Source organism: Polyergus mexicanus, unplaced genomic scaffold, assembly GCF_030449975.1.
Source record: "Polyergus mexicanus isolate NDT 795.1 unplaced genomic scaffold, iyPolMexi1.0 SCAF_6, whole genome shotgun sequence".
NCBI classification, from domain to species: domain Eukaryota; kingdom Metazoa; phylum Arthropoda; class Insecta; order Hymenoptera; family Formicidae; genus Polyergus; species Polyergus mexicanus.
In genome coordinates this window covers 11524190-11548869 of record NW_027223326.1, presented here as the reverse complement: position 1 = coordinate 11548869, position 24680 = coordinate 11524190, and the positions used below count along the sequence as shown (strand labels likewise).

The window sequence follows — 24680 nt, the reverse complement described above, 5'->3', positions numbered from 1 at the left end:
TGTATACATTACCCACAAATTTACTTTCCCTAATTGCTTTTATACTTGTCGTTTATAATTTAAAATGTGAAGGTAAATTGTAATTATCAATTTTGCGATATCGGCGGTTGTAAAATTTATAAATTAATTATAAAACTTGTACACAAAACAGTAATCGATATGAACTTGGCGCCCGATTGGCGCTATTGTACTCTGAACTCTGAACAGCTAGACAGTGGCGTGGCCCCCTGGCCCCCCTGACGCCCTGACCTCCCAGGCTTCTCTCTCATATCAGTTTTTCGAGATTTGACACAAAATTCTGTTGTCTGCGATTTGTTTGAAGTTTTCACAAAATTCAAATATTATTTTTTGTTGTAACGTGGTAATATTATCCACAATAATCATATCACTATATATACTAGAGTGGACGTGAATAAGGGGGAAGATTTCTTGTTCAAGCGTTATAAAAGCAAAACGCAAAGAATTCTAACCAAACGGATAACCGAATCATTGTCAATTCTAGCGAATGTGAACTTTACTATGACTCACGCGATGTATTGTTATTAAAATTGTTTCTGTATTCTACATTCGAGATGTATCGTAAGAACAGCAGGTAATATTTGGAAATTATAGCCAATCGCAAATCTCGAGACAATAATGGCAAAAATGGCGATGGAAATGTGGAAGTATATTTTAGCACTTATCATTGTAAATTCAGGTGAGTAAAAATTAATATTTTGTATACGAGAGATTCAATTCCGGCATTATTAAAAATAAACACTAATTAGAAATCAATTTATAGTGGCCACTGAGAGAATAAAGGATATGATTTACATGCCTTTGGAGGGTGTAGCTGCTTGTTTCCGAAGACACAATGGCACGCATCAATTTGGATGCTCTTGTAAGAATTAATATTTATCTTATGTTTTTTTGAGTTGTAACTTGCATCTTCAATGCGGACTATTTTACGCTATTTTATAGACACACAATTACAATATCTCATTTACTTACAGCCAGTAGATCGGGAAGTGTAGGTGTCGTGCATCTGATCGAGACAGATGGTGATATTACTTGGATAGAAAAAAACGCCACTGCTGGTCCATACACTGTAGTCCTTCCATTTGACATGTTTACTAGAAATAGACTTGTAAGACTACGAAATACTAATAATATAAATGGAGTGCTGTTAACGAGAAATACTAGTCGTAAACGTCCATCAATGTATTCACCTGAAGATACATGTCCAAATCGATATTCTGGTTATAAAAAATGTAACAATGCGAAACCATGGAATTCTGTTGGATCTGCATTACTCATGGAAGATTGGCCATTTCCCATGTTTTATACAGAGGTTAAATTCATATTTATAATATTATCAGTACAAGTTTGATATACGACGATCGATATAAGACAAATTTAATATCAAAAGCATTGTTTTTTTTTTTTTTTCCAGAATCAAACTGTTTTGGAGGCCATAAAATCTTGTTTTCAGACACATAATGCTCACAATCTCGAAACTCAGTATCAGAGATCTCTTTGCGCAATAGAAATGAAATCGTTCATGTATGCTGCTGTTAATTCGGAATCGTGTATAAAACGTACCGATTTCAAATTAAATTTTCATCCGACGCAATTTTGCGACCCACTCGGAGACAGAAACATACATTGGCCTTTAGCGCCTCTCGATGAGAATAATAATACAGTAATAATAGTAACGGCGCGATTGGATGCATCATCATTATTTGACGGTATATCACCTGGTGCGGGTAATGTCGTTACAGGACTTATAACATTGCTTGCTACTGCATACTACTTGAATCATTTAAACGCCATTGTTGATAGTACGTATCAATCTTCCCTGTGAAATTGTTAAGAAGAATCTAATTGCACATACAATGTACGTATATATTCATCTCTATTACTATTATATCTAGAGACAAACATTCTATTCTCGTTGCTGAACGGAGAGGCATTCGATTACATTGGATCTAGTCGTATGGTATACGATTTGAAGCAGAATAATTTTAATGCTCTCGGTGGAATCAATTTAAACATCGACGACATCAAGAGCGTGATTGAATTTGGTCAGTTGGGTAAAGGAGAAATATTCCTTCATAGCAATGGCGAAGATGGTATGATAAATCGTTTGCAGAAGGCATTGAACAGTAGTGTTTTAAACAGTAGTGTTCCACCTACGTCCGTACAAAGTTTCCTGGAAGCAAAACCGAATCTAACGACCATTGTTATAACCAATCACAAGGAACAGTTTAAGAATCATTATTATAACGGTATTTTAGATGATGCAGAGGGTCTCGGTTTTAATAGGTATTAATATAGATCTTGTTTGAAATTTTTATGCATATTTCATGTGTTTTGCATTGAGATTCTCACCATGTATCATGTTTTAGCAACGATAGTAGCGCGCTTGCATCAAATTTAGAGAGAATTGCTCTTCAGGTCGCTAATGAACTTTACCGGATGGTGACGGGTGACCTAGACCCGCAGCCCGCTTATCTACCGATACCCATGAAAGAACTTATCACAAAAATGCTACATTGTTACTTAGAGAGCGCCAAATGTGATCTATTTCGTGTGTCTTCAGCACCTAGTGTTAAATTAATTAATCAGGTTCTGCCATTGTACGTCGGTGTGCACAGGGCGCCCAATCCCGCGACAAGTTTAACGGGCCAGCTTTTGGCTTTTCTGACTAGCGATTGGCTTTTCGAGATGAATGAAACAACGTGTTACGAGAATCGTCTCGTTTGGATGAGCGGATTCAATTTTTCAGGATTATGTATAAATTCGACTGTAAATTATAGCGCAGCTGTAAGTCCTGCGTTTATCATCGATGGTAGGTTACTGATACTAGCAATTGGTATATCCAATAACGAACTTTCCTAATAGTATATCCTCTGTTGTAGGATATGACATGAAATCGGGGATCTATTCGACTTGGACAGAATCTATATGGCAAACATTGAGCGTTAGAATGTTTCTTAAACCATCAGCAGCGACAGAACGCTTCAGTATGATTCTAGGTAGTTTAATCGCCTGTACCTCGTTTGTGTTAGTGTGGTTTATCAATAATCGAGCTGATGTTTTATTTAATTCAAGGTTAGTATTATATTTAAGCAGATTTAAGGATGATTAAACACATCATATAACACCGATAACGTTCTGCTTCAGGAGAACCGTCGATTGCTAGGGATACGCCGCGGACCACATATCAATGACCAGGTTAGATAATTATCATCAAGATCCAGATGTTCCAATAACTAGCCTTTAACCTTATGTGTGGTACGCCCTCGGACGATTTTTTTTAATTCATATATTTCCAAGTATGTTACTTTATTATCTCATTATCATAATTATTTTTATTATTTATCATCATCGTTTCACATGTGCATTGTGTCCAATGGAAGGAAAGATTATCAATTGATGCGTCCTTAATATTTTCAAAATTTAAGTCACCAAACATATATTTCCTTCTTTCTGTACGATATGGCTCCATCTGTACTGTAAATTAAATGCGTTTAAATTATAAAATTTTGTGTGTATGTACGAGAAAAAAACATAAGAGGACAATCGAGACGGAAGACTCGATATATTTAACAGCTTTGTATTTGTGTGTGTGTGTGTGTGTATATATATATATATATTAAATTACTGCACTGATAATTTTAAAAACTCCTGTTTCCTCACCACAATCATATTGAATTATGATGTAAGAAGCGAAAATTTATATGAAATTAACTTTTAGCGAAATACATCAAAATAAATTAATTTTTTTATCAATCATATTCAATAATATGAATTGATAAAAAGTCGAAAACTCCATTTTTATCTTGCATTAATAAACATACAAGAGTACCTCATCCATATGTATCTTACATTTCCAGCAAAAATAGAATTTGAGAAATTTAAGATTCACAGTTATTTATTAATTCATGATTCGATAAAAGGGTTTCTTTGGTATATTTTACAAGAATTTATGTTATCGAATACACGAATGGTGATATAAGAAAAAAATTAATTTATTTCCATGTACTTTGTTGGAAAAAGATTCACATGATTTCTCGCTTCTGTGAAGGATTACAAGTTTTGACACGATACAAATTTGTTATTCGTGTAATATTACAAAAAATCGGCATATGAAGCCATATGATGCACATATATTTATCTTTTTTTTTTCACCAAGTGGTTTAGGTTTAGATTTAATATTTTCCAGATAATAAAAAACGCATAATATTTTTTATTTACTTGGCACGAGTATTAAGTCTCGATTTGTTTTATATTTCCTTATTAACTTTCACTTTGTATATACAGGTTTTCATTAAAGCCATGGAATGAAAACATGATGTATATAGAGATATATTAATAGTATTAATAAACAGTATCTTGTACATGTTACGATAAGAATAAAAAGGAAATAATGCAAGCGTGATGGCGTTTATTATCAATAACCAACTTATTTAACAGGGCTTTGATGTACATGGGAAAGAAGTATTTAATTTATATATCTATGCTTCCTTTTTTAGTATACATGTAAGTGTTATAATATGTTTCTCATTTATGACTTGAAATATGGACAAAGTTAGAAATGGGCTGTTCTTGGAGAAGATTGATTCAGAGATTTCAGAAATATATATATAGTCTTTTTTTAAATCGTAATCTCTCTCAATTATTATTAGATTTCATGTCTATAAACTGAATATTTACATTTATTTGGTTTGTTTTATTGGATTTTTGGGTCTTATTTTAAGACGCAATCTCACATTTCAAACACATTTGCATAGAACGAAAACGTGCACGAATCAAATGACATTCTTGTTTCACATTACTAAATAAACGTGGAGAAAAAGATCAAAGTAGAGAGGTCATCCCAAGGAATTAAAAATATGAAGGTTCGATATTTTTACAATAAGAAAATATATAATTATAAAATAAATCCGCGTACCATTGCATAATTATGTTATGCGCATATAAATATTTTAATAACAAGTGACATGCAATTCGCAAGATGCTAAAGGTGCAGATGTAATTTCTCAAATTGGATTCATCCATAAATTTCAACGAAAAATCTGCGTTGATGATCACGATTTGTTAACTATTTAATAAACTATTTATTATTTTGCATGCCCATTCCTACTTTTATGTCCTCTTTTTTTTCTTTAATCTAGTTTTCGATAGATAATTTTCGTATCGACATTTTAATGCGGCAAAAATGTTTACGTTTTCTACCGTGTAAAGTATCTATATGCACGCGTCGATAATAATTTTTTTTTTATATACCGAAACATCCGCATACGCGAAGGAAGAAAAGTATTTAAAGTGAAAATATGCCAATAGCGCATATTTTAAATGGCACGCGTTTCGCGACTTTTCGTGCACACGTGCATATGGATAAAAAATCATTTCTACAACGCACGTCCCGACATACGTTCAACCTCTCCTCGGTAAAATTGTTTACGCTCTTTCTTCATTTCTAATTATTTTTTTTAGTATACAAGGATGAAGTAGGAGGCTGGGCACCGCCCACCGAATTATCACAGTCGTCTGGTGCCGCAGCACATACGTATACGTGGTTCAGCCTTACAACCTACCTCTTAATCTATAACGTTATCTTAGAAATTTTATTTATCTCTCGGATACAGTATAGTCCCGTATGACAAGAGAGAGGTGGCGATTTTGTTAAAGCATATTAATATTTTCTAGGGAAACGATTTTTTTCTTTCTTCATCTCGCATTGGATCGCGTATATTATTGCTTATTACAAACAATCCGGTTGAGCATAGTATGCAGACCCTTTTGGGGTGCATTTTCCCATACTTTTTTTCCCAAAAAATCGAAAGACGAGGTTGAGTGATATTTTTTCTCCACAAGTTTTAATCTTTATTGTATTGCGGCCGACTGTTTATTACTTTTAAGCGGGCTGATGTTGTGGCTATATCGTACACACGGAGCTATACTGTCAGCTGTCTGCAATTGATAATATCGTTTTACTCGAGTTGTATCGCATATATTTTCAAGTATCAATATCGTGCGATTACGATATCATAATCGGTCGAAGCGACTGAAGCAAAGCTTATATTGCATACAAAAAATCGATATGTTCAAAACAAAAAAAGAATAATAAAACTAACAATAAAAACTACAGAGTTCATTCTCAATTCGAACAAGTTGCGAGCTAGTATAAATGGAAGCACTCTGTCAATCGGCTATATACATCAGGAAAGTCAATACATATATATAAGAGGAGAGTAATGGAGAGGAATAGGAGAGAAATAATATTTGGCTATATTCTTAAGGCAACCGTACACTTTGACATTGCAGGTTGCGTCATATGACATATTTTCCTCCTATGATCGAGTGACTAGTGTCGTTTCGCTTATCGAGAACTAATCCGAATGAGAAAAACGACGGTGATAATGTATTGGTGCAAAGCTGAGATAAGTTAAGCCGAAATGAGAATTCTCCACGATTAGTGTTCATATTAAGGGGAAGAACATCTTTCTACTGAAACTATATCGATTTGAAACTAATTTTCACTATGTTATTTTACATCCCAAAAACTAATGAGATAAAATGGCTTTAACCACTTATGTAAAAATCTCGATGGACGGATCGCGTGGAAACGATAGATTGGGAAAGCGTAAATGTACATGCGTATATATGTATCGGGAAGAACAGTATATACACGAATATATTTCCGCAAGAACAGCTACAATCTGCGAGTTTTCGATATCAAAACTTGCTGAACTCGAAGAAAAGCTCGAAATAAACGAACATTAAAGTACATGAGGGAAGAAGAATTTCTGCCATTAATAGTAAAACGTAATGATCACATGTAGACAGCTAGTGCGCATAAAAATTAATATTATTCTAAAAAAAGATGGCATAAATGTATGTCGTCGAATATATCCATTTTTTTCAGTAATAAGAAAAGTATTAACTTTTCTTTTACATACTCGGTAATATTTGTTCTTTGTTTCATTTTTCTCTCTCTCTTTCTCTCTCTCTCTCTATCTCACACTACAGTTCCGCACGTAATATGTACAGTAGTAACGTGCAGTATACGCGCGCTCAGGGACGACACTTAGATTTTAAAAATATATAATTGTCATATATTTAATGTAGTATTATATATCATCATTGCGTTGTGTGTTGTGTTGCTGTTTTTATTGTTATTACTATTATCATTATTATCATTATTTTATAATTATAATTATAATTATTATCATTATCAATAGCGTAATAATTATTATCATTATTAGTTATATTTTATATTTGTATTATATTATTATTATTATCATGGAGGGACAGCGCTTTGCTATGCCACGACACTGCAGAGCTGAACAAAGACTAAACGCGGAAGTTACCACGCTCTTTAATGGCACGAAAAATACAATCAATATTGCATTACTATGAGCTACGTCCTCATCTAATTTGAAAATTAAGTAAGTATCCATTTTTTATCTTTTTACAAACATGATGTATCTGATCAAATGATTTACAATTATATACTAATTACCAATAATTCAATTGCCGTTTCATTGTCCGCGTATTGCATTCCATTATACAAGTTATAAAGCAGATTAATAAATTTCTATTTCTGAAAAAGCTTATACACGAATTATAATCGCAAATGAAAAATATACGGATACCGGATATTTTGTTGCAACGCAAGAATGGCAATTATTGTAATAGTAGGAGCAGTATGAGTATTAGTAATAGCAGTAATAGCGATAGCATTAGTGGTAGCGGAAGCGCGATAGTATTAGTAGTAACAGTAGTAGTAATAGTACTGGTAATAATAGTAAAGTCATATAGTATAGTAATAGTAGTAATAGCATTAATGGAAGGAATAGCAATAGCAATAGTAATACTATTACTAGTAATAACAATACAGTAATAATAGCAGTAGTTATAGAATAATAGCAGTAGTGGTAGTAGTAGTAGTAGTAGTAGTAGTAATAGTAGTAGATAGTCAAATAGTGGGAAAAGTATTAATTGTAACAATACCAATAATAACGTAGTAAAATAAATAGTTTTGTGTGTGTGACAAAAAACTGACAATAATTGATATTGAGGCAATTAATGTATTATGTTAAAATATACAAAAAAGAAAATTTTTACACGCGATATAATTCATCAATAATATATGTTTGAAAATGTACATAGCCATCAAAGAAAATCTTTTCATAGTGAGTTCTTGTTCGATGAATCATTAATAAGATTACATTTAAACAACGTATATATTTTTCTAATTACATTTTTTTATAAATGTCATAAATAATATTATCATGAGGGAGAGACGTACGTTATAAGAAAAAATAACTAAACTAATAAAAGATTATGATTTGAAAGAAAACTCAGATTTATCTTCATTATTCGCGCGGTTATTCACTTGAAAATTTGTCATCAAAAATAAATAACATTTCGTAGCTTTATGCAAACGTATCTTTTCGTTTAAATTAGATATATTTAAGTAAGCTGCTCTTTCTAGTACCTATTCAATCTCAGTCCTCGTCTCTCATGTGTTATACATGATAAAGTTAATATTCTCACCACGATATGAACCGAGATTAAACAAAGCTTCCTCTACGAGGAAGCGAAATAATCATTTATGACTAATTGTTAGTCATAAAAAATGCTAATAGATTGGGTAGATGACGAATAGTCAGAGTGTCGAATGATCAGAGAGCGTGATAACCTCTACCCACGTATTCTCAACTTTCTCAATATTAATTACGTATTTGACAGTTAAAGCGATATCTATACCCGAATACCTTAATACTGTAATGAGCAACTGGATTTGAAGGTACCGTAAAGAGGTTGACGTTTCGGTGATCGACAGAGGTCAGTGAAGATCATCTTCATCGCTATCGTTAGCGTCTTTTGATCTAGCGGCACCTCCCTCACCGTCGCTAGAACCCGAATCACTTGCCGAGTCTTCGGACTGCCAGCCTGTTTGTTGTTGTTGAGTCGCTTGTTGTTGTACAGCATGTTTCGAAACCTTGTGACGTTTACCAGCGCGCGACGCCGCATCCGCACCCGCACCGTCCAGCATTGGTTGTAGGATTCGTCGACGAGCGTTGATAAACCAATTATTCACTTGTAGCAGCGTTAAATTCGTCTGGCTGGCGATTTGACGCTTTTCATCTTCGGTTGGGTAAGGATGCTGCGATAAATATACGTGTGTCGTAAGATTATAATTAAATGTGTCGAGATTATGCGACTGTTCTGCACACAATGGTAAATTATCAGGTAGATAAGTACTTACTACTAAATGCTGAAAGAGCCACGTTCGCATAATGCTAGTAGCATGTTTAGGCAAAACACCTCGCTTCTGACGTCCCTTTCTAGCGCTACCGTGATTACTTCTATGATTCCCAGCGTGATTCGAGGCCGCGTTGCTGGCACCTTCCTCCTCGTCCTCGCTCGCCACTGGAGAAGGCGAGCCTGCAACAGTAATGTCTAACCACGTTCGACGTGTTTGATATACTCGTAATTTACAACTTGATAATATAACAACAATTTAATACAAGAATTGAAAGAAATACAGTTAATATTCTTTTTTTTTTTTTTTGCGCACGCGTATATTTATATATGTAACACGAAATAAAAGAAACACGTTATAATCCTAACCAAAATACTTTTCATTATTAGTATTTCCGACATCCGCGTATTCCGCGTTTTCCCGTTCTCGCAACGCGACTAGTCCCCAGTATCCAGCCTCTTCCAAATATACTCTGTTGGAGATAGTTCGTAGATACTCGTTACCGTCATCTATAATAAATTTTAACCAGATTCGCTATAAAAAGATACAAGTTGTCGAGAAATGTTGATTTATCCCAGGAAAAGAAGAAAAAGGTCGACGGAAAGGAGACAAAGTATCGCGATTCGGCCGACCTTACTTTGGCCAGAGCAGTTATATATTCGATCGGCGACAATGAGTGATAAAAAGAGCGATTCGACGGCAACTGTCGCGGATAAGACTCACCTTGGCCGAGATACATGTCGTTAACCGGGGCGCATCCGTGCGCCCCGATCTGCGAGAGAGGCGTGCTTCCGTGCACCGCGGACGGTGAGAGTGGATCGTCGCGGTCTTGGCTAGCAGATTTGCCCGAGTTGCGCTGGATGGCGGAAGACGACGATCGAACCGGTTGATTATCGTGATTATCGCTCTCTTCTCGCGGATTCGCGCCATCGTTCTCCGCCAGTCCGGAGTCCCCTCGGCTCACTCTGAATCCGTTAGCTCCCGACTCAACATCATTGCCTGTAGATGACAGCACCTGGCAAATATATGTCTCAACTAGCCGTCAGAGAGCAGGGATGGGAATTTTGTAATCATCTCAAGAGATGTACGCTCGTTGTGTAGTATATAAAATCGGTTCATCGATTGATCAATCCCGCGAAGCGGCGAATTATAACCCTTGCCCTTTTTCGCGCGTACATCTCTTCGACTATAAGGATATCTACGTTGGTAAGGGGAATAGACAGACCGGGGGGGCGTATATCGGACAAACGTCTAACCTGCAACGGGCTGCTGCCATTGCTGCCACTCGACGGACCCATATCGTGCCCATGATGGCTGTAGTCGCTGCGTAACAGGTTCTCGCTCTGCATCTTGCCCTTCAGGCATGTAATGTACCTGTTGCAAAAGTCCTTGCACAGCTCCTGCACCTTCTCCAATTCCAGAAGGTGGATGCGCAGCACCTGTATCGCCTTGATCATCTGCAATGTCCGCGAGAGGAACGAGTTTCGATTTTCATCAATGACGATCGTCTTTTCACGCACGCTTCATTTGTTCCCCGAGTCGCGATCTCGATTCTACTATACAAGCGGCGCATCGAATAATACGAGAAACAATTAAAGATAAGGACAACAAAAAGGCATTTCCAGTCTTACCAAACCGTCAATCTCGGGGTCATTGATCAGGAAGGGCTTTCGGTCTCTTTCTTGGTGCTGGACGAAAGCCTGTATATCCATGTTGAAGCTTTCGGACGTGGAGTTGTCCGAGCTCTGGGTCGCCTGTTCGCATCTTTCGAAGAGTAACGCCAGCAACGGGAAGAGCGGATGCTTGTACACGGCTCTCTTGTCAGCCTCGAACTGGGCCTGATCTTGATGAGTCGTATAGTCGGCGACTCCACTCGCAGGGTCCTGATCGTATCCGGGAGTCACCATCGCTAGCGCAACGGCGGTGTTACCCTCTTGCATCCTGTCGCACGTTTTCGCGGATTCGTCACTCTTCTAATCGACATCGATCTTGTCGTCGTCTCTCCTTTTAAGCGTGCTCTTACCTATCATTCCCCCTTGGCAATCTTCATTCTCTCGTTCCCAGATCCTCGTCAAGACCGCTTAATCTGAGACAATGAGCTGAGAAAAGGCAAAATCGCCATACAATTATCGATTTTTTTTTTATCTCTATCGGCATTAAATATCGTTTTATATATACAAATGTATTTTAATTCGCGATACGAAGCTTTAATGTGTGTGAGAAACGGAGGGGGGAAAATTAAAGGAAGCGCGAAAGGATAGAATAATAAAGGAAAAAAAAAACGAAGAAAAGAAAAAAAAATACCCCTCATCTCCTATACCCGCGCCGCGCGAACAATCGAACGATGCGGCACCGCATTTAAATGTCATCATTAGACAGCATCGGCGCCATCGGCGTTAGGGGCCCCTCCATCGATTTCGGACGACATATCTCTTTCGACGTGAATAAATAATGCCACTGGGGAAAAAACGAGACTAAACTTTCGGAAAATCGCATTCGTATTTTTCCCCGACCCCGAGCGAGATATATTCCACGAATGAAAATATTTTCCAAACTGATTCTCTTGAAATACAGATAATGCGATACGTAGATTCGATAAAGAGAGAAAAGAAAAAGAAACAATTTCAAATAGAGAGTTAAAGAATATTTATCTCGAAAGTGAGATATGGTTATTCGGATTCGCATCGTCATTCTCTCGACGAATCGACGAGGTAGATGCTCCCTCGTGAGCTCGTCATTCAATCTTATCTCATTCGAGCTTATCGAGAAAAAAAGAAAAGAAAAACAAGCGGTCGATTTCTATCACGCGTTTCGATTCTGTATAATTGTACACTCAATCGCGAAGCACGTGTCTATTCTCGCTGCGCAAAAATCGACGGAGGTGAAACGCGGCGCCCGGCACCGTGTTTACTACCCGTCGATCATCGACTGACGCCTAACCTCTCCTTCGTCGAGTTGCGTAGATCGCGCGCAACTCGACGGCCCGCGCACAAGCGGGGAAAAAAAGTCGTCGTATAGTTAAAATACACGCCCTACGGATGTTACACACTCGCGGAAGCGGGGACCGCGCCTCCTCTCCTCTCCACGCCTCGTCTCGTCTCTTTTCCCAACTTGTCATTTCTCGTTCGATAACTAATAAGGATAATTTCTCTCTCTCTCTCTCTCTCTCTCTCTCTCTCTCCTTCTACAATCGTCGCGAGAGAAACCTGAATGATGCATTTCTCGTAACTATTACATTTAAACGAAATCTCGGAAAAATCAAGGTATATGTCGTAAGAGATATGATTAAACGTACATCAAAAAGTCATCAGCTGACTCGAAATAGATTCTATCGGAGTACTATCGTACATCTGTGCCGACCCATATTTAACAAATAAGATCGCTCTTCGTCGTTTCTCATACAAAAATGTCGAACGACACGAAGGCTGATTATACCATATATATGGGACGATACATTCGATGTATATATATATTCATGTTTATATATACACACGTTCGTGGAAATTCGAAAAAGGAAAATTTTTCATCATGCATCGCATCTTTTTCTACGTTATCCGAGATAGAGAGCCCGGGGGACGAGAATGAAATTTGAATAAAAACATCGCGAGTTAAAGCGCGACATCAGCGACGCAACAATATCCCGCGAGAAAGATGCTATCCTTTAACGATAGACTAAAGGGTATAATAACACGGTACAATTTCGATCATCAAACAAATCCTCGGACCTCTTAATCTGACAACGAGAATGTGCATTTGTACCCCGCGACGATCCCGGGAGAACGAAACGCGAGGAACGACGATGGCGAGAGGGCTCGCGTACACGCGCGATTCGAAAATCCCTTCGAAAAAAAATGGGCGTTCACTCCCCCGCACGCGTAAAGGGAGTGAAAGAGATTCGCCGAGAAAACGAACGAGGGACGAACCTAACCTCCTCGCGAACGGAACGACGACGGGAGAGCGATTACGCCGACGAATCTCGAAATTCGAGTCGAATAGGATCGGATAAGTATGTCTTACCGTGACAGATCGTGAGAGATCTCCCTCCGAACCTCGACACTCTTGGCGCGATACGTCCGCGCGCGCGCTCGCGTTCGCCTTGTTTTATTTTATCGCAACTTTACGATGCGATGCGATATCGAACCGTCACAGGAGTCGAGAGCGATCCGAGCACTTGATTTTCCTCTCGCGTACTACACGTGTCCTGGGAACGGCGACGTCCGTCTCGTGGCATCCACTCGCCGGTTCGCACGTCGGTGTCGTTCGCGAGTCTCGTGTTTACCACGCTCACTCTCTGTTCACGTAAACGATAAATTCAAGTAACCGGACATTTTTCAACGCGCTACCGTCCACCCCGTCCGCCTCCTTCCACCGTCTCGTCTTTTGTGACGTCACCGATTCAATACTTTTCGCGAAGGTTTCTCGCCGCCGCCGCCGCGGCGCTCTATCGGGATGCCTTCTGTTCCGCGACAGATGGCGCCACGCGTGTCGCGCATGTGGCGTTCCTCTTACCGACAATTTTATTATCGACTTAATCGACTCAAATTTATCGATATTTTCGATATATATATATTGTATAATTATTTTCACTAAAAATACTATTGATTTATTGGTACATAGTAATGATATTTATTTTTTTGAAAAACTTTTATTTCATTCTTTCCATGTATCTGATATTACATACACGCATTTATAATTGATTAAACACATTTGTTATTAAATAAGAAGAAAGTCTAGTAATTTTCACTTAAATTCCCACAACTATAGTTGTTTCCCTGCGTACGTTTCGAATCCACTTTACCTTGAATATATTGCGTTACTTTCATGTTATTTCATTGCACTTTACTTTATCTTCTATTTCTTCTCTATTTTCGCGTACGTAACTATATTAAGTAAAGGATATCTCTGATGAATTGGTACTAAGGACTTGACATATTTAGGTTTGTAGATTCCGAGAAATATGATTAGATAATATATAGATTATAGATGAATATATATCAATTGTTATTTATGTAGGTATTAGCATATTTTATACAGAAAATGTCAAAGCTATAAATAATGATTTTTCTCTTCTGTTTTTCTCTAGAGATATTAATAAAACGAGCAAGATATGTAAAAATTATATAGAAATACATATATTTTCGATAACGGACGGTAATGTAGTTCATCAGTTGTCTCGAGTTTAACGAAGATACTGAAGATGCCACTGATAACCACTTTGACATTGAAGCGCCACTTTTTTCTTCGATAGCGATCGATCGCCACTTTCTCTCTCTCTCAACCGACTACGATTTCAACTGGTGATTAATTACTCGTAAGAATCACATTGAAAAGTATAATCCCATTTGATGTTTCGCCAATAGATTTCTCGCTTTGCTCATCGTATATGTAAGAAATATTTTTCATTTCTATTACACAAGATATTTATCGATATATAAAACAACAATAATAAGTATATACATATGTTAGGAAACCTATAGCGATTTCAAATTTAGATTCTATACTTCATAAATATAGATGGCAGGATTAGCGCTGTTATAAAAGTATAAAATCATCGCTTTACGACTTGAATATTATCGAGAAGAGATGAGCTATTTCACGGCGTTTCCCTTACCTGCCTCGAGCGATGAGTAATTACGAGCATTATCTTATCGCTATACTTTGTTATCGTACGCAAAGTCGCGTAGATACGATCGGGCCAGTTTCAGTTAACACCTTCTAAAGAGAACTTACAGTTCATCATCCTTCCGCTATAAGGATGGATCTCCAAATATCGATCCATCTGCTCGCGCTATTTCTTCTAGCAAAGTGCGAGAACACCATTGTAAAAAACGCGACTGCAGATGCAAATGAGAATGAGATTGAAAATTCTACGCCGGAACCAGCGATCTTATGCACCGTGTGCGCTTGTACAGGTAGACAAAACGCCGAAATTCTATTATTCGAAATTTCGTTTTACGTGACATTTAACAAAATAATATTCCATTTTATACGCTCCAAATAATGGATGAAGCTTGTTTTAAATTGTCTTGCAGTGCTAAAAAAATTAATAATTATATTTATATTATCAATTATGTAAAAAACGTTACGTGTGTTTAGATGGCTACGTAAACTGCAGTAACCGAAATTTGGAAGATCACTTTGAGGATAGACAATGGGTGAATGTAACGGCTAAAGAGATTTCGTTCGAGCAAAATCGCTTGGTACACGTCACGCCTTTCCCAACGATAATCGTCGGCAAGATAATTCTACGAAAAAATCAAATCGTCACGATCGATCGTCACGCTTTTAAGGAGCTCGTTAATCTTACCGAATTGGACTTGAGTAATAACCAGATCACGTCGGAACAGCTACGGCCGCACATTTTCGAGGTAACGAGAGATAGTATCGCAAGTTAGTACATTAATACCAATCCAGGAAGAGACGAACGTAATTTTCCTCTGATTAAGATTCATCGATTAGCAACAAACACTCTTCGACGAAAACTTTTAATTTTAATCGTAAATTTTATACCATTCAAATGTATGATTAATTTTATCGTTTTGAATAGCAGTGACATTTTTTTCTTTTTTTTCCGATTACATTTTAAAAATATAACATCAACAAGCATAAATAAGTTATTCAGTTGAAAATAATAAACGTAGCTTTTTTTTTTTGCATTCGGCTTAAATTGATAAAGTAAATTCACGAGAAATTTATGCAATTTCAAAAATTTTCCTAAATTTTTCAGATTTGATAAGATAATAGCTTATAGTTTCAGAATCGATAGAGATATAGTAGTAATATATTACAAAAGTTTTCAATAGAAATAAAGCCGATAAACATGTTGTGATTATATTTATTTTTATGCCGCAATAGATTATTTAATTAATTTATCGGTTGAAAAATCGCCGAAAAGACTTCTGCCCTTTTTTCTCGTCTTCTATTCTTTTCCGTTTTTCTATCCGTTTATTCCTAGACGAGATTATTATTTCCATTTTAGGGTCAGTTCAAGCCAGAAGCGTACGAGCCTTTACCGTTAAAAGTATTGAACCTAGCTAATAACATACTTCACTGGTTACATCAGAGTGTATTCGAGCACATCGCCGACATCGAGGTGTTGAACCTCTCCGGGAATCCTTTTGGCGTATTCGACTATCGTACATCTATAGCTATTAGTAGCTTGTCGTACTTGCGGGAATTAGATATCAGTTATTGTCAGTTGAAGGAACTACCGAATCTTCAATTCCACAACGCCAAGTAAGAAATGCGGAGATGCGTAGTTTCATTATTCCAGAGAAAGAGATAAAGATAGAGATAGAGAGAGAGAGAGAGAGAGAGAGAGAGAGAGAGTGTGTGTGTGTGTGTGTGTGTGTGTGTCTGTGTGTCGATAGTTTTTTTATTCTGTAAAATCAGTATTTTTAAAATTGAATATTTCTTAATATTTTACCGGTTTTTGTTTTTGATTGTAGATATTTAAAGAGATTAAACTTGGCCGGCAACGAGCTCGCGGTTTTGCCTAGGCCGTTGGAGGAGGCCGGGGTCTTGGAATACCTAAGTTTAGACGACAATCCGATACATGTTATCGATGGCGTGAACGCTTTTCCCAACTTGACGAAACTACGGGAGCTCAGCCTGTGCGACATGCCAAGTTTAACAGTGATTAGAAATGGCGGCTTATCAGCGTTAATCGGCCTGGAAGATCTCCGCGTGCGAAACTGCAAGAAATTGGAAGTGATCGAGGATTACGCGATTGCGACTTCGGTATATCAAACATAATTAGTCGGAAAAAGATATATGCGACAAATTAATAATATGAGGATTATCTGCAATTTTGTAGACAGTCAAAGAGATGTCGTGGCCGTTGTTAAAGAAATTGGATCTATCATCTAACGCGCTACGATACTTGCCGGTATTATTTTTGGACAGATGGGACAAACTCGAGGAATTGCACCTGATGCATAACCCTTGGAGTTGCGATTGCCGCAATCAATATCTGGTAAGTCCCGATGGAATCGCAAAAACAAAATCTTTTTAAACGCATGCCAAATATCAATAGAAACTTCTAAAAAAATAGCAATTATTAAACATTATTGTGATTATATATATATAAACATAAATGATTAATGCCAAGTATTGATCGTACATCATGAATTTGTAATCGACTCTAAGCGATCGCGACAAAAAAATCGACCGAGGAAGAAAAGTTCTTATTTGCTGGATAACAAACTAATTTGTGCGCGATTAAATTGAATTCGACGGCTAACGAAGATGAATCTCTTCTGTTCACAGATCGGGACCATATTGCCGGAATACGCGGCAAAACAGAAAGCGACGGCGGAAGTAGGCGAGCTCACCTGTTCCGCGCCGCCGGAACACGCGGGTAAGAGGCTCGCTTCTCTGGCCGAACGACATCTACGCTGCTTGGATCTGTACGATGCGCGACCAGAGAAGGATGCCGCGATACTCGTAGGGATGCTGATCGGCCTGCTCATCGCTATTCCGGTTGGTATGGCGCTCTTCGTCTTCTGGCGACGCGGCTTCTTCTTCTGCGGTTCGCAGGGTCCCGCCAGCTTCTCGCGCGCTTTTTACAAGCGCGCTTCCAACGACGATGACATTTGATAACCCCACATATCCATTAATATAATTAAGGTAGATAAGAAAAAATCTCTTTGTTATATTTTTTTAAACGTTAACAGCGCAAGACGCGATTGATATTTATCATCAAACAGCAGCGGAATTCGTAGTACATATGACATATGTATATGCATTGAGAATATCTAGTCTAGTCTAACAACATAGTTTTTTTTAAATCTCTTTTGTATTTAGTTCATTAAGCTATAAATCTCTCAATCGTATAATCATCGAGAGAGCGCATATATACACGTATATTCCGTTCTAATGAGCGCATTACTGAAACGCGTAGAGTTTATTACGGCTTTATGTAATAAACAACCTGAAAATCAATGCGCGTCGCTCTTTTCCATCTAACGAGTCCCTGGAGGATCCACGAGAGCCAGGCAAAAGGACGTGACTCGAGCCTCCGTCGAAACTTCGGACACGATGGATTTTCGGCTTTACAAGCGAGCTAGCCGGAGGGCGGCTCTGCCACAGTAGTATAGATGCGCGGAGAGGAGGGGGGAAAGGGAGCCACGGGATGAGGGCGAGGTGACGCGACGCCGAGCGGACGGATGGACACGCGCCGGTAACGTAATTACCGCGACGTTAATTTACTCAATAATCGCAGGAGCAACCCCGTCTAAATGTCGACACGCGTCCCTCGAACCCTAATCATACCCCGGCTCTCGTCGTCGTCGCGATAGTACGACGTTTGTGTGTTGGAGATTCAGAGAGAGCCCGATCTCGAGATTAACGCGACCGCTAAAGTATAGATAAGTAATAAAGAGGTATCCTCTTTTCGCTCATCCTTTTCCTCCTTTTGCATTTTGCATTTTTCTTTTTTCGATTTTTTTCCTTAATATTTTCACGCTGTGTTTATTACGTACTGTTTATTTTCAGACGAATAATTGAATAGAGCGCGTGCTATCATTATTCTCTATTAAACTCGCATTTGTATGTGTTGTTTATCGTCTACTACAAAGATGACGTAGCGCGTAGGTTGTATCGCTATTTGGAGAGAGCGCGCCGTATATACATGATCCGATAAGTAATTTAATCCAGCGCTTCTCCCCGTTCGTCCAAGATTCGATATCGATATCGACCGAAGGATTTGGTCATGTTCGATGATGCGAGGCGACGCACGATAACAAGACATCAAGGAGTTTCGATGCCGCATTTCACGATATTTTCACCAACCGCGGGCGAGTAAAAAAATACAAAACACTCGAGAGATTGTGGAACTTTGTCTGATTGTGGAACCATGTACAAAGAAACGAAAACAGAGAGATCCTTTTCGACATGTACACGCGAGAGTCGTCGCGTCGCGTCGCGAAACGTACAACGGACGGACGCACCATCGGAGAGGCGAGTGGATGGTTTTCGGGGAGCGTACACTCTTACACATACTCTTGCATTATTATCTACGTGTTGGGGTGAACGCTAGAATGGAGAGAGAAAATCGCACGGATACAGAACGATCTGTATCTCCTCCTCCTCCTCCTCCTCCTCCTCCGCCGTAGCCTCTTCCCGTCCTCGCGGGGACGTACAACGTCGGATTCACGAATACTCTGGAGCTTCCGTGTCCATGGAAACGCGCGGCCAAGTCCCGCCCTGGGTGTCGCGCGGAGCCAACCCGGAGCGACGACGAGCGTCGCGACGTCGGCCAATGCGGGGACGCCAGGCCTCTGATAGACTTGAAGCTTTCACCCTCATCCTCGGCGGGAGGGACGGGAGGGGCGATGATCGCGCACAGGGGGTTGAAATCGTACCGCGAGCGCACCGATACGCGACCCTTAACGTTGTCGGCGAACGACAGTGAACGGGCTGGTGAGTCTCTCGCGATTCGTGCTTTGATCTCACGGCGATCAATTCGAACTCGGGATTTTCGCGAGATGAACGCCGCCTAAATTAGCCAACTAGGCTGGGGTGTGCGCGCGTACGTTTATAGTCCGACGTGCACGAAAAGAGAGTGACTGGTTTCGAGATAGTGACACATTTTTCTTCATCGGTCTTACTTTGAGGTAGTGCGAAGATTTCGCTTCGATTATAAGATTGTGGCGAGGATGTAATCGCGAAACGTCCGCCCCAATTGCGTACAGAGTTGCGTACAGAGCACGAGAAAAGGAAGATGCAGTCTTCCACCTGCCAGCAGCAACAAGCACAACCAGGTCAGAACGGAACCTCCGCCAGCAGGACGTCTTTCCTCATCGAGGATATCCTTAGTCGCGGCACCGTAACTCCCCATCATCCGCATCATCATCAGTTGCACCATCAGCATCATCTGACGTCCACTTCCGCACACGGGCAGCATCATCAATATCAGCAGTTCGCCAGTCTGTTACCCGGTTATCCCGCGGCGCCGCCCGCTGCGGCGGCCTTCTTCCTGGGTCCGCTCTTCGGTAGCGCCGGTATGGGAGTCGGCGTGGTACCGGGGGTCGGGGAGCTAGCGGCCTTGAAGCACTGTCGGCGACGAAAGGCTCGAACCGTGAGTATACTATCTCCATTGATTCGACTCTTCGCAGATCGATCTTTTCTATTTTAAGAAAATGAGAATACAAAATTCACGTCAATTTCCATCAACTCCGGCAGCTCTAAATTGATCCAGCAATCAATTGTTTACTCTGAGGTAGCTGAAGATGTGAATCGAAGCTATATAAATTCATTTTGTATGAATTTTTATATTATTTTGCAACTTTTTTCTTTATCTCTCTCTCTCTCTCTCTCTCTCTCTCTCTTTCTTATACATGTATACATATTTTTCACTGTATACATTCGCATACATACTTAGTATTTATATATACATACTATATATATACGAGACATATTTACATGTCAAAAATGATACACATGTATATATTTACATATTTTAATTGTACTTCTTGTTTTAAGTATCGTTTCAGAGCACTTAAATAAATATATGCTTTCTCTCTCTTTTTCTCTTAATTGCATCGAGATAAGAAACTACAATTTCTTAAAATTTTAGGTGTTCAGCGACCAACAACTGGCAGGTTTGGAAGCCAGATTCGAGGTACAGAGATACCTGAGCACACCCGAAAGAGTAGAGCTCGCGGCCGCGTTACACTTGTCCGAAACTCAGGTGAAAACATGGTTCCAAAATCGACGGATGAAGCATAAGAAGCAATTGAGGAAACAGAGCATAAGTAGCGGGAGCAATTCCAATTCGGGACAACAATCGATATCCGTTACGTCGCCTGCTGGTAAGTTGCATCATCATTCTTTTCGTCTTGACGTTCGATCAAGCTTTGCGAAAACGTTATTCGACTCGAATTTCCAGCGCAACGAAAATTAGAATCAGATGACAAAATTAAATACAACGGAAATACAACAATTACATCGCATATACAAACGCGATTCTGGCCCGAGCAAAGTATAAGTTTGAAGGAGGCGCATATATAAAACGATAGTGCTTTGTGACGAGAGACATCGCAATCATCGATATCTGCGGAATTTCTGCAACGTGTAATTTAATAGTCGCTAAATTAAATCTGCGCGTATCGACTTCTCGATAAACAGCTGCGAGCAATATATTCCCGCGCAGCGAGTCAATTGATTTGGATTAATGACACTATGTCCTAAATAAGTGCGAATTTATGAATGGCTGCACTGCCTACGATAAAAAATTATATATATATATATATAAGAGTGACGCTCATACCTCATTGTGCGAGTTGCGCTATGAGATTGGCGTAAAACGCGCACATAATCCTCGACATATCGTAACAACGTAATGTCGGATATTCGGTATACGTATTAATAGCGATAGTAATAGTAGCTATATACATGGAGGAGAAGGGTAAGGCTATGTGCATATATATATATATATATATATATATATATATATATATATATGTAACTCGAAATGTTAAACAAACTACGAATCGAGTCGATACGCAGACGCGGCTGCGTTGGGGATTAATAAACCGTAGTTATCGGTTAATCTGGTCCCCGGGACCGGCCGCGCGTTATAACGGTCGGTTGTCGTTAAATACTTCCCCGTTGTCACGCTAATGGGGCGGATATCTGCATATAACGCAACCAAAATACCGCTGACAATAAATTACGCAAGTTCTGGCTTAACTAGCCAGACCGTAACCGTGGTTACGTCGCGAGGAACTATAATCATTAACCGTATATATCTGCGTAATAATGCGTGTCGCATTCCGGGAATATTACTGTAATCGCTCGTCCGGCATGACGCCCACGCATCGCAAATGTTACAAACTTGCGGAAGAGAGTTTCGTCGAGAGTTGCTATTGTAGCAATTACATATATATATATATATATATATATACACATATATTTCTTTTTTTTATTCTCTTTTTATCCTTTGGAATATAAAAGTGATCGTTTAACGAAACCGCGCACGAGATACGATTTCGAACGATTTAAATAGTTTGACCCGCGCGTAGCATTCTGTACACTATATAAAGTTGTTCGTCTCGGTAGACAAGATGGCTCCGTTCTTCGGTAGGGGGTGGGCTAACCGAGTTACATAGACGTCTCCTTGGCAGCGATCAAGAAGGAGAGATATCGTGGAGAAGGAGGGATGATGTGGTACAAGTGCACGTACAAGACCGCCTCGGCGTCTTTAGACTGGGCCTGGGCTATGTAAGGTACCCCGGGAGAGATTCGTTCCCTCCTTCGGCGACGTTCTCTCTTTCGCTTCCTACACCCCTGTCTTGGAGAAAATTGCTCAATTACCCGCTAAGTGCTCGGTCAGATCTCTATATTCTCGATTGTTCGCTGTTAAGGGCTATCGGTAAGGCCGTAGGCGATGACGTAGACGCGGATCTGATTTTTATTCAAATTTCGAGGGAACAAGATCGACCATCCTTTAGCGCAAAATAAATGAAATCGCAAAGATACATTGGCGAAGCATTAATTATATATAAAAAATGTATTTATATATACTTTCTTTCTCCGGTATAATCTCTGTCTGTATATATAGGAAAAGTGATAAAGAGAATAATTGAAAAATAATCAGGAGAACATTGGATTCTTTAGAAAAAGAATTTTACATTGGTTTTTTTAGAAAAAATAAAACTTAAAGAAATAAAAAAATTTCCATATACGTATAATCATATATAAATTTATATACGATTACTACAATATAAATATATAATTATTATACTTATATATAATATACGAACACAGAAATTATGAAAGAAAGAAAACATATACAGAGAGATATTTAATATATAATTATATATAATTATATCGGATTATATATGAATGTTTATTTCCCGAGTCTCTCTTTGAACGGATGACAGTCTTAAAAAATCCTGATCGATAATGATTTGTGTCAACAGAACGTCCGGTAGATTTTTCGCTGAGCGGCGGGCGCGAATCGCGCGCGAGCAGCGACGCACCCGCAGATTCCGACGACGAGGACGACGACGAGATCGACGTGCTCGGCGACGAGACGCCGTCGCCGATCCCGACGCCGACGGCGACTCCGGCACCGACCCCGACATCGACACCGACGTCGACACGAAGCGGCGCTCCGTCCAGACGCTCGGGCACGCCGCCGAGGACTCATCACGGGGCGATTCATCCGCAGCATCCTCACCCGCACCTGATCGGCCTACATCATCAGCCGCATCATCAGCATGGCAACAGTCAGCATTCCGCCCAACGTCCAACGCATCGCTGAGACACGTTTTGATCTCGAGGTGTTCCCTCTCGCTTTTCTTATCCGGAATAATACGGCAACATATACGTAGAGAAGAAAAAAAGATAATCCTCGCACGTTCGAGATAGAATATTTCGAGCGGATTTATCGAAATTTTAAGAGTTAAAGCTTCGCCGCGTAACACGGAGAACATCATCATGGAATTCCACAGAGATCGTCCGGCACGAGAGAAAGAGATAAAAGCAACCGTCTTATATCCTTGAGAGATATTTATATACGGTCATTGAAATAATTGATGCAAATTCGACGGATCCGGAGTCGTCGCCGGATGGAACTGGAATTTTACCCCCGGTGTTTTCCTGAAATCTACTTTTTATATAGCTAAAATATGATATAAAGAGAAATACGGTATCTGGTCTGTTGTTACCTTTTATAGTCAAGTGTATAAAAATAGGCCGTGGTTTTCGTTGAGAATTAAACTATCATGCTCTATAACGCGATATGTGTGTATATGTTTGTTCTTCCTCGATCGTTTCTTCAGATATAGTAGTTCTTTTTCTTTTAAATTACATCTCGAGTGTCTTTTTTGTGTGCGCGGAGAAGAGAGGATGATCGGTGTCGATTTTTCTACTAGATGAGCGTAATTTATAACATAAAAGCTCAACGACAACGAGATTCCCGGGACATGTGTCAAAAGTATGTCGACATTGACATTTAATTTGCGTCCTGGATAACGACGCCTGGGGTCTCTACGTAATCGTTTCGTTAATCGATGCGACATTTCGGTGTCTCCTCGGGACATTTTCGCGAAAGTTAACGAGCCGATGAATAAGAGGAAACAAAGGGGACCGCGAGTATGGATTCTATTTGTCTCATTAGAGAAAGTGACGTTGAGACTCATTTGCCATAATTATAACGGCAATCGAGAATAATTAATGAATTTGACTATCGTGCCATATATAGTGTGTTTCTGAAAGATTGAAGAGCCAAACTTGAGGAATAAATTTTAATTTATTTGAGGAAGTTTATCTTTTGTTAAAATAATCGTCGTAAATTTATTTTTTATGCGAATTTATGAATTGATAATCAATTTTCAAGAATTTATCTTCCATTAAAATAATTAGCGTATATATTATATTAAATGGATTTTGCATCAATCAAATGTTCAAAATG

The 24680-nt window shown here is 39.1% G+C and overlaps 4 protein-coding genes across 7 annotated transcripts; 3 read left to right on the top strand and 1 right to left on the bottom strand.

The window, feature by feature from the left end:
- The first annotated feature begins 238 nt into the window (after positions 1-238).
- Positions 239-4389, top strand: Nct (Nicastrin). Its single transcript, XM_070297740.1, has 8 exons — positions 239-697; positions 782-880; positions 993-1330; positions 1433-1820; positions 1914-2304; positions 2388-2830; positions 2901-3093; positions 3166-4389. The coding sequence occupies exons 1-8, from the start codon at positions 637-639 to the stop codon at positions 3182-3184; spliced, it is 1932 nt and encodes a 643-aa protein (XP_070153841.1). The 5' UTR covers positions 239-636; the 3' UTR covers positions 3185-4389.
- LOC138934230 (homeobox protein PKNOX2) lies at positions 4350-13636 on the bottom strand. Of its 4 annotated transcripts, XM_070297743.1 has the most exons (8): positions 13277-13636; positions 11283-11358; positions 10891-11200; positions 10516-10716; positions 9983-10274; positions 9628-9768; positions 9263-9456; positions 4350-9160 (listed from the first exon to the last, which is right to left on the bottom strand). In XM_070297743.1, exons 3-8 carry the CDS (start codon positions 11197-11199, stop codon positions 8840-8842), a joined length of 1458 nt encoding a protein of 485 aa, XP_070153844.1. In that variant the 5' UTR covers position 11200; positions 11283-11358; positions 13277-13636; the 3' UTR covers positions 4350-8839. The 4 variants fall into 4 exon arrangements, with proteins under 4 accessions (XP_070153844.1, XP_070153842.1, XP_070153843.1 ...); XM_070297741.1 differs by having other exon boundaries at positions 4352-9160; positions 10891-11358; XM_070297742.1 differs by lacking the exon at positions 13277-13636 and adding an exon at positions 11564-12317 and having other exon boundaries at positions 4352-9160; positions 10891-11358.
- A 1313-nt stretch (positions 13637-14949) lies between these two features.
- LOC138934211 (leucine-rich repeat neuronal protein 2) lies at positions 14950-17964 on the top strand. The gene is made up of 6 exons (XM_070297698.1): positions 14950-15171; positions 15356-15627; positions 16239-16495; positions 16708-16999; positions 17076-17234; positions 17528-17964. The coding sequence occupies exons 1-6, from the start codon at positions 15015-15017 to the stop codon at positions 17855-17857; spliced, it is 1467 nt and encodes a 488-aa protein (XP_070153799.1). The 5' UTR covers positions 14950-15014; the 3' UTR covers positions 17858-17964.
- A 139-nt stretch (positions 17965-18103) lies between these two features.
- Positions 18104-23985, top strand: Bsh (brain-specific homeobox). The gene is made up of 3 exons (XM_070297699.1): positions 18104-20339; positions 20838-21072; positions 23185-23985. The coding sequence occupies exons 1-3, from the start codon at positions 19983-19985 to the stop codon at positions 23526-23528; spliced, it is 936 nt and encodes a 311-aa protein (XP_070153800.1). The 5' UTR covers positions 18104-19982; the 3' UTR covers positions 23529-23985.
- Positions 23986-24680: the final 695 nt, after the last annotated feature.

What these genes read in the sequence shown, in the direction of transcription:
- Nct (XM_070297740.1), top strand. Translation starts at nt 637, where the DNA reads ATGGCAAAAATGGCGATGGAAATGTGGAAGTATATTTTAGCACTTATC. An exon ending in ACTTATCATTGTAAATTCAG is followed by an intron (nt 698 to 781) that starts GTGAGTAAAAAT and finishes ATCAATTTATAG; the next exon opens with TGGCCACTGAGAGAATAAAG. An exon ending in TTTAAACGCCATTGTTGATA is followed by an intron (nt 1,821 to 1,913) that starts GTACGTATCAAT and finishes TATTATATCTAG; the next exon opens with AGACAAACATTCTATTCTCG.
- LOC138934230 (XM_070297743.1), bottom strand. Translation starts at nt 11,199, where the DNA reads ATGCAAGAGGGTAACACCGCCGTTGCGCTAGCGATGGTGACTCCCGGA. An exon ending in TAATAATGAAAAGTATTTTG is followed by an intron (nt 9,457 to 9,627) that starts GTTAGGATTATA and finishes GAACGTGGTTAG; the next exon opens with ACATTACTGTTGCAGGCTCG. An exon ending in GGCTCTTTCAGCATTTAGTA is followed by an intron (nt 9,161 to 9,262) that starts GTAAGTACTTAT and finishes TATTTATCGCAG; the next exon opens with CATCCTTACCCAACCGAAGA.
- LOC138934211 (XM_070297698.1), top strand. Translation starts at nt 15,015, where the DNA reads ATGGATCTCCAAATATCGATCCATCTGCTCGCGCTATTTCTTCTAGCA. An exon ending in CTTCAATTCCACAACGCCAA is followed by an intron (nt 16,496 to 16,707) that starts GTAAGAAATGCG and finishes TTTTGATTGTAG; the next exon opens with ATATTTAAAGAGATTAAACT. An exon ending in ATTGCCGCAATCAATATCTG is followed by an intron (nt 17,235 to 17,527) that starts GTAAGTCCCGAT and finishes TTCTGTTCACAG; the next exon opens with ATCGGGACCATATTGCCGGA.
- Bsh (XM_070297699.1), top strand. Translation starts at nt 19,983, where the DNA reads ATGCAGTCTTCCACCTGCCAGCAGCAACAAGCACAACCAGGTCAGAAC. An exon ending in GGCGACGAAAGGCTCGAACC is followed by an intron (nt 20,340 to 20,837) that starts GTGAGTATACTA and finishes TTAAAATTTTAG; the next exon opens with GTGTTCAGCGACCAACAACT. An exon ending in ATCCGTTACGTCGCCTGCTG is followed by an intron (nt 21,073 to 23,184) that starts GTAAGTTGCATC and finishes TTGTGTCAACAG; the next exon opens with AACGTCCGGTAGATTTTTCG.